At 27.9% G+C, this 15,641-nt stretch overlaps 2 protein-coding genes across 6 annotated transcripts in view; both read left to right on the top strand.

The window, feature by feature from the left end:
* LOC111680042 overlaps positions 1-6,960 on the top strand; it is a 116,343-nt gene extending 109,383 nt beyond the window's left edge. Inside the window, exon 12 of the mRNA XM_046955145.1 lies at positions 5,392-6,960. Coding sequence (XP_046811101.1) covers positions 5,392-5,442 — 51 coding nt within the window. The 3' untranslated portion in view covers positions 5,443-6,960. The remainder of the gene's footprint in view (positions 1-5,391) is intronic.
* The window catches only part of LOC111680041, a 146,934-nt gene that overhangs the window by 33,664 nt on the left and 97,629 nt on the right, over positions 1-15,641 (top strand). The gene's annotated exons all lie outside the window — the stretch shown is intronic.

A 15,641-nucleotide genomic window follows, 5' to 3' on the forward strand; every position in this document is an offset into this window, starting at 1 on the left:
CAAACAGACAAATGAACAAATAGAGAGGCAAGTAGGCAGGTTGGCTTACAGTGTCTATACATATATGTACATAAAATAGTTGTTGGGTGCAGATCATTATTTATCTAAAAATATATGTGAAAAAAAGGTCTAGAGTCTGATTAGAAAGAATTTGCAAATACTTAGGTCCAAGACAAAACTTTTAATGTTTAGCTACTGAGTGCTCAAAAACAAGGGGAATGAACCGAGAAAATTTAAGCTCTTCCGTTTAAACACCCAAGGTATGGAATTTTAGGTTTTTCACAACTAAGAGGTTCTACTAAACATCATTATTTGAGACTAGGCATGTAGTATGGTTACTCAAAGTGATCCAGTAGAATTGACAATATAAAAATGTTTTCGCCTATTATTCTTAACATAAGTGTATAATTTTCTGTTACACTACTGAAAGAAAACCACACATTTAAACATGTAGTTTGGAGGCAACATATGCAGCATGTTGTACCTATTGTGGGTATTTGCTGTTGTCGTTGTTTTTGTTGTTGTTGTTGTTAAAATATGTACAAAATGCTGGTTATTTCCTGAAAATGTGATAAGATTTCTCATGCACTACTCTTGTAAGCCACTTGAGGCATAAATATTTTAATATGTTACATAGAAATGTATATCTGGAAAATGTTTATCTGCAGAAGTATGGCTGTGTATGTGTGTGTGAGTATTCATATGTTAAACCATAACTGTCATCATTACATTGACATGCAAGACATGTCATAGTGGTATAAATTTATGTATATTGTTGTTGTTGTTTGTAACATTTCTGTGTTTAGGATGGCAGATTGTATCCATTATTCAGCTGCTGTAAATTTGTATTTATCCCAAGTACTGTTTCCTCCGTCCTTTTTAAATGTTCTGCTTTTTTTTGCTATTTTCAGTTGTGAATATTTTTTGGTTTTGCAACATTTTTTCTTTTTTTGTCATTCTGTGCTTAAGAACACGTATGATAAAATGACAGGCATTTAACCTAAGCTTTACGTTTTTCCATTTTAACACCTTCTTGGTAAGGTTTTATTTTAGCCTACAATCACTACCTAGACCAAGTCTGCTACCACTACCATGTGCTTTGTTCTGTTAAATTTGGTCTGCTAGGTTTTTGGCACAGCTGCTTTATTCTGCTGTTCTTGTTTTTGTTCTTCAGAATAACTGACAATTTGCTTTTAATGTAATTGTCAGGTGTCACGTCCAAAATTTGTCGATTATTTTGAAATTATGTTTATGGTATGGAATATTATTGTGTTAAATTTTAAGCATTAACAACGACTATAGTGATAAATTAAAGAACAATTATTTTCGATTTAAGGGAGTTTATGAAGAGAAATATTAACGGAAGTTAATTGTAGTAAATTTTATAAATAGCTTTTTAATAGAGTTTAATTGGCAAAATTAAAGCTCAAATAATGAACATACTGTATTCGTCTATAATAATGATCATATAGTGAGAGGTAGCTCATTTTCAGCTTTAGAGTTTGACAAAAACTAATTTCCCATCAGATCTTAAAACGATTTCTTTTAAATTTATAAATACATGTTCAAAATAAACAAAATTAAAGTTCTTTGTAATTTGAACAGTAATAGTTCAAATTAAAGGTTTCAAAAATGAAAATCGTTCTATTTCTAGAGCTGTTGCTATGTCTTTGTCATTTTCTTTGCCATCGTGACTTCATGACATCATGACTTTTTCATATTTTTTCTCCTCATCTGCACAGATCTACAGCGAGAGTAGAATAGGAAATAAGTGGATATAAAATTATCATTACAACTGTCAAGGTTTTATTTTTTTACTTTAACTGTAAAAGTACGTTTACATAAGTGTATGTGAGAAGTATTAGTGTGCGTTTAAGTATAGTTGAATTTAGTTTATTATGGGTTTTAGCCTGGTTTTTGGCTTCTGTATACATCAGTTCAAGGCATTACAAATTATAAGTATATAGTTACAATGAGTGAAATTTTAAGCTTATAAAAATAATACAGATAAAACCATACACACATACATACATACCCATACATATGAGCATTAATATTTTAGTGACATTTGTGTATATGTGTTTATAAAAAGAGACAAAACACTTGTGAAAAAGTGCAATGAAGAAAGACGACCTTGTTTTAATACTTCTAAATAAAATGCTACAGAGAAAATAATTCATTTTTCATAAAGGTTTAAATATTATACAGACATATTATGAAAAGTACACAAACACTTATACTACTCACACACATATACAAAAACATATATTTGCTAAATGTATACATTCATCATATATTAAATTTTCACATACACACATACTTACTCAAGAATATCCGCATTCTTATAAATACATAAACTAACCATTAGAGTGGTTCGCTTAAAGATAAAATAAATGCGAAAATATAGTTTTTCTTTTAGACTGACAACTTCTGATACAACAAATAACTAACGCTGAAAGTATCTTATCGATAGAGCCTAGACAGAGGTTCTAGTTAAATTTTCATGGTAAACGCTACCCTAATATATTCATATGGTAAACGCTACCCTAATATATTCATATGTTTAATAACAAGAAACTCACTCAGTTGTGAACAAGAAAATGTAGAATAACAGCAAAGTAAAACTTAAACATTCTAAGTTTTAGTGATGGTAAATTAAATTTATGTTTTCCTCTTATATAAAGCCTTAAATGAAATGTTAAATCTCATTCCACACTAGTGTGTGTGTCGTTAAGAATTTGTATGTTTCCTTAAAGAAATGTAAAAGAAATTCTTGTCACTTTATTTGTCATTTATTAGTGCAATATATATAAGTATTAAACTAATCATTAACTAAATAAATATTTTGGGCACATATACAAAACGATTACTCCCACATATTTTCTTAAATACAAAAACCCACTTAAGTGTTAATGTGTATCTTATTTTTACGTCAAATTCAATCTTTAATACACACACTATTAAACGTTTACACTTATCAAATGACAGACACACACAAACTCATGTTAATATAAATTTTTATGACCATTTAGAAAAACATTTTTATGATAATTATGGGCCAAGTTTTATACTCCTGCCTGTTTACGAATATGATCATTTAAAATGTAGTAATTACATAAATACATACATGTATAAACTGCTAAATATTTCTGTTAACATTTATGGTAGCCAGGCGATAGTGTGCATCACTTTAATTGACCAACTCATAATAGCAATTTAAGAATAAACGTTTAAATATAGTTAGTGTAGCAGAAGTAGTAATTTTTTAATATTTTAGTGTTGGTTGTATAACGGACACTGTGGTCTATCCAACTATTTTGTTTTTACTAGTACAAATAGGATTATGACCATCATTAAGAACTTCATAGATATTGCAACATAATTCCTACTGCCGCTCATATCACATCGTTTATTTTTACACTTTTGAGCACCGCAAATTGAGTAGCGTAATGTTTAGTGTGGTTGAGATTTTTCTTAGGAAAACTAAAAAACAAAATGAGACGGGAATTTTTTTTATCGGAACTGTTATTCTAAGTTGTTTGCGGGACAGTTAAGTGTTAGAATGTATCGTCTAAACTTAGTAAGTTAGTAAGTTAGTATGTTAGTAAGTAAGTAAGTTAGTAAGTTAGTAAGTTAGTAAGTTAGTAAGTTAGTAAGTTAGTAAGTTAGTAAGTTAGTAAGTTAGTAAGTTAGTAAGTTAGTAAGTTAGTAAGTTAGTAAGTTAGTAAGTTAGTAAGTTAGTAAGTTAGTAAGTTAGTAAGTTAGTAAGTTAGTAAGTTAGTAAGTTAGTAAGTTAGTAAGTTAGTAAGTTAGTAAGTTAGTAAGTTAGTATGTTAGTAAGTTAGTATGTTAGTAAGTAAACAAGTAAGTTAGACAAATATTGAACTCGTTTCAAATGTGTTGCAAGATTTTGTTGACATTTCCATTTCCATTTGTCATTACAAATTACTTTTCCACTTAAAGTCATCACTTTCACAAAAACTTAAAATTTTTACTTAAATGTCAATAAACTATTCAAATCTCTTTAAAAAACATTACATTTCCCAAAACAGAGCCAATAAAATAACAAAAATTCCGAGATTTTCTCTTTGCGGTTGATGTGAAATGAAAAAACAAAAAAAATATATTGACATTTTTCAATTTAACCACACAGCAAATGTTGTTGCAACATTTTGTTGAAAATCTACAACCGAATGCAAATTTTGTGGCCAAATCATAAATGTATTGACATTTGCGTACAATTTATAATATTGTTGTCATCGTTCAGGCGAAATATTTGAAAATTCTTTATTGTAGCGTATGATTAATAAAAATGGACAACACAACACACCAATAAACACTCATACGCGCTGTAGGCAACTAAATAAAGTTATAAAGCTATAGTGTCATAATTACATTCAATATAAATGCGTTTGTGTGTGTGCGTTTAAATAAATTATTATAAAACCCATTATTTTTTGTACAAAGTAGATAATTATATTTAATGTATACATACATTGTACAATTTATTATTAAATAAACACACTTATACATATAAACTCATACGAAATTAAATTACATTCAATGAATAAATTTCTGATGATGGTATGTGTTTGTGTGAGCTTGTTTATTTATTATATCAATATTGTTGAAAGATTATTTAATTTGGTCAAAGAGTTTTATGACAATAAGGGTAGTTTTATATATTAAGAAGTTATAGTAAAAAAATTGAAAGTTAAGATTTTTTTGTAAAAATTAAAACATGTCCTACATTTTCAATATCGAAATAGCTTCGTATTTTAAATAGGTATTAAAAAAATTTGCATAAAAATACATCAAAGTACTTTGGTTTTATTTACATTGTAGATGCGATTAATTATTTATTTCAAACCTTTTGAAAATCCTTTTTTGAGAATATTTTAAGAACTAGTTTTTTTAATTTTTAGCATTTTCCTAAAAATAAAGCATATTTTAGTATCAGTTTTCTTACAGTCTGAAGACATTAAACTGATTCAATTGCTATATTTTCTTTTATATTTTAGTGCAGAGGTAAAGGGTATAAATAGTTTTTGCATGTAATAAAACTATTAATAGCAAAACAACCTTGAACTATTAGTCAGAGACTAACAATCAGAAATTATAAACAATTGATTAATGTTTTAGTGGTTTTTGTTTTACTTTTTTTCAAACTTAAAATTGATTTTTGCAGTAACTGGAAGAAAAATAATTTTCACAATTTCCTTTAAGTTTTCTACTTTTGTTTTGAGAATGTCTGTTAGTTTTTCTTTACTACGTTTTTTTTATAGCAAAACTTTCGTTTTATTTGATTTATACTATAATTTTAACATTTATATAAACAAATTAATAATTCATTTCTTTTCTATCGTTTCTTTTCTTTTTTTCTCTTTTTAGGTAAGTAAACATTTTTCATATAACAAGTATTGCAGCCAAAAGAGGCGGTGAAACAAGAGGAGTTAAAACTACCAACAAACACTAAGACAACAACTAAAGTTGGTTTTTGTTGTTTTTAACAAAATACATAATGAAGTTTTTGGTTATTTTATATTTTCTGTAATTTATGCATTAACGCCTGTTGTTTTTAAGAACACAGTCATTAGCCATGAAAACAGAGTTAAAAACAATGAAACAATATTAAAGGTAAAGTAGGGATATGAGTGGTAAAGAAATCAACAAAGAAATCCTTAAGGAGCTGTCATTCTAACAAAGCGACTTTATATAAATTTCAAGTTCTTTTTTTTATCGTTTGCTATTGTTAGAATTTTTATAGTATTTTCTAAGTTTTTCTTCGAAAATTTGTAGTGCGTGTCTGTTAGGATTTGGTGTTTATATGTTTATGTTTATGTGTGTTAATGTTTTTGTCTGTGTTAAGATTTATTATAGTCTAATGTTAACAAATATATTCCCAGTTTTCTTTTTCCATTTTTTTCCTCTATTTCGAAAACTATAGTTGTGAGACATCAACTAGGATACAGGCGTCTTAAATAACTATACACTTAAATTCAGGACACAATTTATTGTAGATGACCTCTAACAGAAGGAGTCTTAAGAAAAAAAGAAAAATTAAAAAGGAATGAAGTAAATTTAAGTACAGAGTGTTAAGAAAAATAAGTGGAAATTTCCTTTTCTTTAGAATTTTTCTTTAATGTAATTTAAATTTCTTTTATAATGGCTGTTGACATTGGCATGCTCACACAGTGCGAATAGTTAGAGGGAAAATATTGCTTTGATTTTCTTTATTGTTTTGTAGGTGATGCAAAAATTAAATTAAGGTTTTAGATTAAAGAGATTTTAGAGTTCCCGATTTTGAAGGAAGACCCAACCAACAACACTATAGTAGGGAGGAAATTGATAATTTATGCTATAACACTCAATAATATTGGTCTAAAATATTAGTATTTTATCTAACTTTAAGTAAGCCAATTGGTTCAAATCACATTCGGAGTCTATTTAACCATATCCGTCTGTCCGTTTGCCCGATGGAATTCTACATAATTAGCTTTGTCAACAGAATAAGAAATACAGAAAAAAAAGAGTTAAACTTAAAAAACAGTTAAAAGTCTCTATAACCGACCGTCCAGTGTCACAACTTTATGATAAAATTTATAAAAAAAATTCAGTTAAATAACTTTTCTTATAAAAACATTAAAAATTTGCAGCACAGTGTCATTTAACAGGAAAAAGCACTTAAACTCTTTAAAATATACAAATCTAGTTAAAAAATATTTTTTGTTTTTGCAGACTTGTCAGTTTCAATAAATAACTGAGGAATAAAATTAATTTATTTTGAGATTTCACATTTTAAAATAAATTCATTTAAATGAGTAAATATTTGTATCTGTGTGTGAGAAATTGTTTGTTTTTTTCTTTTTTATATAAAAACAAATATAATAAAATACATTTCTATATAGTATATTTGAATGTAATTAAAACATGTATTAACATTTAAATGTGTTATAAATGCGGGTTAAGCTTTACAAAAAAAAAAAAAAAAAAAAAAAAAAAAAACTAAAATGAATTAAACTGACATTTTATAAAGAGTATTTCATATCGAAAAAGATACAAATGAAGAACAAAAAGATATTGTTTCAAAATGTTCAGTATATAGGAAATATCCCATATATATATATGTGTGTGTAACTGGCTAATAATGGTTTTATATGTATATTGCCATATACTTTTTATAGCTCATCCTTATTGATGCAAAAAAGTAGCTTTATAAATGTGTGGGTGGTTTGATGGGTGTATTTTTTTGTCTGTCTATATATTTTTGTGACATTATCGTTTTAAATGTTGTATAATTGGATTTGTCCATTTATACATGACATGACACAAAAGTGATAAACGTTTGCTATTGCTGCTGCTGATGATGATGATGATGAATACAAAATAATAATAAACTTGTTTACTATTTTTACTATTAGTTGTAAACGTTTTGGACATTATTTCTTTCCCACTTTTACAATATAAATAGTATTTAGCAAAAACCTATAGTTTAGTTTTGTACTGCTTAACATTGTACATAGCAACAACAAAAGTGATTAATACAACGTTAATAAGATAGATTAATGTCGGGATAAAATTGTAACATAAACATTGAACTGAATAGAACAACAACATGATAATTAACTCAAAGAACAATAAATTATAGAAAAACATTCAGTCTATGGCTGTGTAATTTTTGTGTTTGTTTTATTTGTATTGTTTTTTTTTCAACATGCTGCCATACAATTACACAAGACACAAGGCGGAAAAAATAACATTTGTATTATGTTTATCGTTTAATCCCAGTCAGTTAAATGTTGAGCATTTATTTATCCATTTAAAACACGATACAGTGAATTTTTCTTTTGATACCCTTTACTATTGTGAGTATAATACATATAAGTTTGTCATTTCGTTTGTAATTTCTATAATATATTATTCCGATCTTTTTATAGAACATATTATCTATGAGTTTATTCTATACTCCTATCGAAGTATTACAGTGATGTTCTATGTACTCGTCGGGCAATACTAAACCTGCTTTTGAGTGCTCTACTGTTGTCTGTACGATGTGTGAATATCTCGCCATCCTATTTAAGGAGTTTCAGGGACTTTGTTTCAAATTGACTATCGCTTAAAACTAGAATAGCTTTGTTTGATATCCCATGATACCAAAGCGAGATCGCTGCACTTTTTATAGCTAATATTATGCCCTATATTGGACTACATTCCAAGTTCTGGAATGAAAATGACTTTCTTTACTCGTTCTGCTCGTTTAGAACCATCTGTGTACACTGATAGACCTCGTAAAGAGTGATCTTCCATCAGTCTCGTATTTTTCGAGATGGCGAAACTAAAAAAAGACATGGGCTTGGGAACACAATAATCAATATTATCCGGTAGGGTTTTTTATTTTACCGATAATACTTACATGTTCGTATGATCTTTATGACCATTAATTTATTGAAATCAATCTGAAAACGTTATAGATAGTTGAGTCTATTAAGCTATATACTTCGATCTGTCTATCTGTATGTTCTTTTTACTTAGAAAAAACTACATGATACGTATACATCAGTAACTTCAGTTCTTTTAGAATCTCTCATAATTTTTCATTTAATTTTTTTTTAGAACCATTATCAAGAAACTTTAATTCCTTGAAATATACGCCTTTTATTAAGAATATTTTAAGAAAATCGCTTTAATTCAATAAATTTTGTTAGTTAATTTAAAACTATGTTTTGCATAAAATCATAAAACAAAATTATTATAAATTTTGCATTATCCCGTCAAAAAAATTCAAACAATTTATTTCCTTTTTTTATTTAATATACAAAATTCTCTTTAAAAGAAAGAAAGAAAAAAATCAAATATCCTGCATACAAAATTTTACAAAATCTATTTGTGCAAATAAAATTGCAACAATATACCCTTATACATAAATGTATATTTAAACATAATTCTTTTAAGAGTCGATATTTATCTACAAGGCAGCAACAATAAAAACAACAATAAACAACACAGCAACAATAACGACATAAAAAACATTAAATTTGTTGCATATTTTTAGGGTATTTCTTTCTATTCTTTGTTATTTTTGCTGTAGATTTTTGTTTAATATCTACCATATATCGAAACAAAAGAAATTGTTTTATTGTATGAGAATTTTCTATATAATTTTGCTTCATTTTTGCATTATTATTGTAGTTGTAATTGTTAAAATAAAAGAATAGAATAGAAAAAGGATACTGTAGCGCATATGTATACATGCATAAAGTGTATTATAAAAGATAACACGCCTTTTGTAGCTCTTTTTTTTACATAACACACTCCTACATACATACATATATGGTATTCGTTGTAGTAGTTATTGTTGCTATTGTTGCGAAGAGCTTTTTAAGAAATTGAAGTAGAAAAACAGACAACTATAAAGAAATATACACATTGCACATTGTTGTTGTGTATGATTTTTTCGTAATTTCTTTTAAGATGCAATTTAATTCAAACATTTACTACAGCCAGCAACAGCAGTTGCTGCTGCAACAGATTTTTTTCTTTCTCCTTTAACAGCAAACACTAGTTACAAGTATAAAAGAATAAAGGATTTCATTGAATATTGAAAGTACCAAATTAATATTGTTTATAACTTCTATCTTTAGAGCAGCTGCTGTTAATACTGTCTCTATCCGACTTCAATATAAAAATATCGTATGACAATACTGCAGCTTCAATAGAAATCAAATCAACGAAATTGCTAACAAAAAAGAAAAAGAAACGTAATATTGTATTAATCTAAAGAAAAGATTTCTAAATAACAACTACACCCAATGTTAAGTTTGCTTTTTATATTACTCTTAAAATTACTTTCATTATTAAGTGAAGTGTAGAAGTTGAGTGATCAAAAAAAAAAAAAAAAAAAACCACTCAAATGCGTATTTGATTTCAGATCTCATCTCTCTGTTCCTTTAGTTTGTTGCAATTCTACTGTTGATTTTGAAATAGTTCATTGCAATGGGTGTTGTTTACTTTGTTGAAAGTAATGTGGGGAGATTAACACAAAGTAAAATTATTCTTGTTTAGAGTTTATATTAAGCTTTGTAATAATTGTTTATTTTGTTAAATCTTTGACTTAAAAGAGTAATTTTCTTATAATACTAACATTTTAACATGGGCTTGTCCTACGAGGAAGGCAATCAGTCACATTACTAGCTATTTAACTGGCGATACTTTTCTTGCTATAAATTTAGGACATGGACGTGTTATAGGATAATGACGATTTACTTTTATTCTTGATGAATGGACCAAAACATACGAATTGTAGCCAATAGGTGGTAGGATATTAATAAAAGCAAGTAAGAGTTCTATATTCGGCTGTGCCGAATCTTATATACCCTTCACCATGATGTGTTTAAAGCCTTTTGTACCTTTTGAAGAACGAAAAAGTACCAAAAAGTCCCCATCTATGGGTCCTCAGTTAATCCGGGCCATACAAACTTAATTACATGTTCCTAGGTTCAATATTGTAGAAATTGTAAAAAGTACCTTTTGAGAAACGAAAAAGTACCAAGAAGTCCCCTTTTACTGGTTCTCACTTAATCCGGGATATACGAACTTAATAACATGTTTCTAGGTTCAATATTATAGAAATTTCAAAAAGTACCTTTTGAAGAATGAAAAAGTACCAAAAAGTACCCTTTCATGGGTCCTCACTTAATCCTGGCCATACATACTTAATTACATGTTTCTAGGTTTAATATCGTAGAAATTGCAAAAAGTACCTTTTGAAAAACGAAAAAGTACCAAAAAGTCCCCTTTTATGGGTCCTTACTTAATCCGGGCCATACATACATAATTACATGTTTCTAGGTTTAATATCGTAGAAATTGCAAAAAGTACCTTTTGAAAAACGAAAAAGTACCAAAAAGTCCCCTTTTATGGGTCCTCACTTAATCCGGGCCATACATACTTAATTACATGTTTCTAGGTTCAATATTGTAGAAATTGCAAAAAATACCTTTTGAACAACGAAAAAATACCAAAAAGTCCCCTTTTATGGGTCCTCACTTAATCCGGGCCATACATACTTAATTACATGTTTCTAGGTTCAATATTGTAGAAATTGCAAAAAGTACCTTTTGAACAACGAAAAAATACCAAAAAGTCCCCTTTTATGGGTCCTCACTTAATCCGGGCCATACATACTTAATTACATGTTTCTAGGTTCAATATTGTAGAAATTGCCTTTTGAAAAACGAAAAAGTACCAAAAAGTCCCCTTTTATGGGTCCTCACTTTATCCGGGCCATACATACTTAATTACATGTTTCTAGGTTCAATATTGTAGAAATTGCAAAAAGTACCTTTGAAGAACGAAAAAGTACCAAAAAGTCCCTTTTATGGGTCCTCACTTAATCCGGGCCATACACTACTTAATTAAATGTTTCTAGGTTCAATAATGTAGAAATTGCAAAAAGTACCTTTTGAACAACGAAAAAGTCCCCTTTTATGGGTCCTCACTTAATCCGGGCCATACATACTTAATTACATGTTTCTAGGTTCAATATTGTAGAAATTGCAAAAAGTACCTTTTGAAAAACGAAAAAGTACCAAAAACTCCCCTTGTTTGGGTCCTCACTTAATCCGGGCCATGTATACTTAATTTCATGTTTCTAGGTTCAATATTATAGAAATTTCAAAAAATACCTTTTGAAGAACGAAAAAGTACCAGAAAGTCCCCTTTTATAGGTTCTCACTTAATCCAGGCTCTACATACTTAATTTCATATTTCTAGCCAATAACAAAACATTAGTGCTGCTCTCGCTCTGCTACTCTTGCTCTGCTGCTCTTGCTCTGCTTTGCTTTTATAAACAAATTACAATAACAATATTTACCGTATTGTTATGTATTTTGTTTTTGTTTTTTGCAGTTTCTGTCTGAGCATGAATAAAAAATCTAAATTTTATATGAAATTTTCAGAGGTTGTCTCGGTTTTTTGCTCATATCTCCGTTATTTATGGACCGATTTTGCTGATTTTAAATAGCGTTCTTGCCGGTCGTATGTCTGATAGAATTATGGAAGATTCGGATCTCGCAGATATCTGGTGTCTTTCTAAAAACTGATTTCAACAAACATACAGACAGACAGACGGACAGCAGACAGACAGACAGACGGACATGGCTTAATCATCTCCGCTACCTATAAGGATCCAGAATATATATACTTTATAGGGTCGGAAAATTATATTATAGAAATTACAAACGGAATGACAAACTTATATATACCCTTCTCACGAAGGTGAAGGGTATAATAAAGATTAAAATTTTCAAGAGTCTACACTCTAGAATACTATGGGACATCAATGTGACGAGAATTAAAATTGAGTCAACCAGATGGTGGCATTTTAGTAGAAAACAACAATCATTTCTCCAAAAGATGGGTAAAATAACTACTTTCGGAAGTACAACAAAAAAATATCTTTTAAGAGTATAATCTCTAGGTTACTTGAGGACAGTAAAGAGACGACTGTCTCCGCTCCCGCTTACAAAGAGGACACAGAAGTGACGACTGTCTCCCCACTAAAGTGGTGTAGGGTATAATTAAGAATTGTTATAAGAATTTATATCTGGACACAAGTTCGCGTCAGACATGAGTAGGGGTTAATAAGGGCCTTTTCTTATAAATTTTGCTAGAGGAATTGAAGTCTATTTCAAGGTTTCTTTTCAAGTCATTTTGTAAAAAGTAGTTTGTATGGGGGCTAGGGTCAAATGAGGCCCGATCATACCAAAAATTAAAATTATATTAATTTAAATAAATTTATATACATATATGTATATGTATGTTGTTTTAAGTATTTAAAAATAATTATTAAAATTTTCATTGTTATATATTTTGTTTTTCAATTAAAAAATTCATGCTAAATATAGCTTGACATTCTTAAAAGTACTTCGAAAAAAATAATAATAATTGCAAAAATACTTTTCAATAAATTGTATATTAAATAGTCAATAGTCAACTTTATTAATTTATATTAAAAAAATATTTAGACTTCACTCCATTAAAAATATCAATATAAATGTTATTTAAACATATTTAAAATACAAATAATAAAAACATTATGATAAAAAAGAGCAGCAAAAGTATAACAAAGAGAGCTTTAAATAATATGCATATAAACGCTTTATTCGACTGTGGCGACTGTTCACTATGTGTTTTATAAAATATTATTTAATTTTTTTTTTTTAAATTATTTTTGAAAAATTTTACATACTTTTTAACTTTTGAACTGAAGAGTTTCATTTGTAAATCTTTAAAAAAAATAATTTTTTAAAAAAAAAAATCCAAATTTCATTCACATATTATTTACATTTCTGATTTCACTTGACAAATTTTGTGGATTATAAAAAAAAGTATCAACAACATTGTATAATAGGTCTTTTCATTGATTATTTTTTTGTATAGAAAAAACTGAATACCACAACACCATTAAAGTATCAATAAGCATATTGTTGTGGTTTTCGCGTAAACAATATATTAATGGGTTGTTTCGAAAATTTCCATTAGATTAAGTATAAAACTATAAAAAAGCATATTTTATATAATTATTGAAGATTGGATTCCGAAGATATCAGAGGTTTTCAGAAAAAAAATTTCAACAAATATAAGGACAGATGTAGAAATTACAAACAGTGTGACAAAACTATTTAAAAAAAGCGTTAAAAGGTCAATTCTTAATCATAAGCATTATTTAATTTATATTCAATTGTATACCATCAACCACTTTACATATCCTAAAGGGAGTTTAAACTTCATAATTACGTAAACCTGTTAATAGTAAAAGCTCAACTAGTTTACCATGATAATAAATTAAGCAAGTTAGTGGAAAACTGCAGTTTTTGGCTAAAAAGAAGGATTATTTATACAAATATGTATGTATGAATATACGCATAAACATGTGTACATAAAAATATTTTTAATATTTTTTGTTATATAATTTTGGAAATTTCATTATTATCATAATTTCAAAATGAAAACTATTTGTTATCAAAGTGACAACGTTAGCAATGTATTGTCGAAATAACACAATGCTTTGTTGCAATAACAATGTTGCGTTGTTAAAATTAGAACGGAGATTCCTAATTGTTATCTATATTTTAAACAAATCCTTTGTCTAAATACTAACCCAAAGCGAATTCAATTTTTAAATATTTTTTTCTCTAGTGTAGCAGAACTATTGAATTTCATAAGTTTGTGCAATATATAAAGATTTACAAGCTTAGTAGTAACTATTTCTTTGTTCTCAAGTGTAGACTACTTTTTGAGTACATGTCTAAATGAGATGTTTAATTTTTCCTTATGAGCAAAAAGAAAATAGATAAAAGTAGAAAATGATGTCTTAAATGTGTAAATAATTGTATTAAATTTGCTAAGTATGTGTGCACATACATATGAATGTGAGTGTATACATGCTCACATATATTGTTTTATTTCTTAGAAATAAACATCAAATCTATTCATATACACACATGTATTAAATTAACATCTTACGAGTTTATATTTCAACACATACTTATTTATTTTTAGTTCTATTTATATAACTGTGTAGTTTTTAGTTTTTAAGAGTAGAACAGATAGTGCATTAACACTATCACTAAATAGACTCACACACACACACACACAAATATACAACTATCCTGCAGTTCGGTGAGACTGAAACAATATACTTCTCAATTGCAAATAAACAATTAACTCTGTAATTACCTACTTTGGGTGAGTTAATGTGATAATAAAGTTAGGGCTTTATTTTCCTTACAAAATTTACAAACTTCTTCCCTTATCGTTATTACGATAGATTAGACATAGAAATTTAAGAGAAATACTGAATCCTATTAAAAACTACTGGACTGGATAAAAGCATCTACATTAACATAAATTGTATGGGTTGTTGAGAAATTTAATACTAGACACAAATGGTTCTTATGATTTCCCCACAGATGCAAAATACGATTCTGTTCTGTACTTGTTTTTTTTTTCATCTTTTTAATATACTTTAGTTTTGTGGAGTAAATAAAATGAAAATAACAAATTTAAAGAACAATAGATGTGCCCCTATAGTGTTGCATGAAATTCTACTTTAAAATCTTTGATCTAATGATTATCAAAAGGCCGAGCGATGAAACTTTTTTTTCGGAAACTTAATAAAATATTTCTAAGGTTTAAGATTTAATAACTTTTAGTTTCTATCCGTTATCTGAATCTATTATACGATCGTCTCTAAATTTTTTCTCTTTTAGTTATTTCTTCCAAAAAAAATTATGTTTTCCGAGGCACATCTAATGCACCGTCTTAATGCATATGAATGTATAAAATAATTATTATTAGAGCTGCTGTTGCTAATGCCGCTACTGTTTGTGTAGGCGAATTTGTGGGTAGTCTGGGGAGGTATTTTAAATTTATATTTAATTATAGTTAAACAGCATGTAGTTGCACATTAATATAAATATCCACAAATTAGAAACTTAACACTTTAAGAGCTGTTATGAACAAACGATAAAATATCAAATTCAGGTGTGTATAATAACAAAAAAGAAAAATTTTTTCAGAATTCTGAAATGAACTTAGGAATTTGCTTAAATTTCTTCAACAACAAGACCTAATTTTCT

Source organism: Lucilia cuprina, chromosome 6 (genome assembly GCF_022045245.1).
Source record: "Lucilia cuprina isolate Lc7/37 chromosome 6, ASM2204524v1, whole genome shotgun sequence".
Taxonomy (NCBI): Eukaryota; Metazoa; Arthropoda; class Insecta; order Diptera; family Calliphoridae; genus Lucilia; species Lucilia cuprina.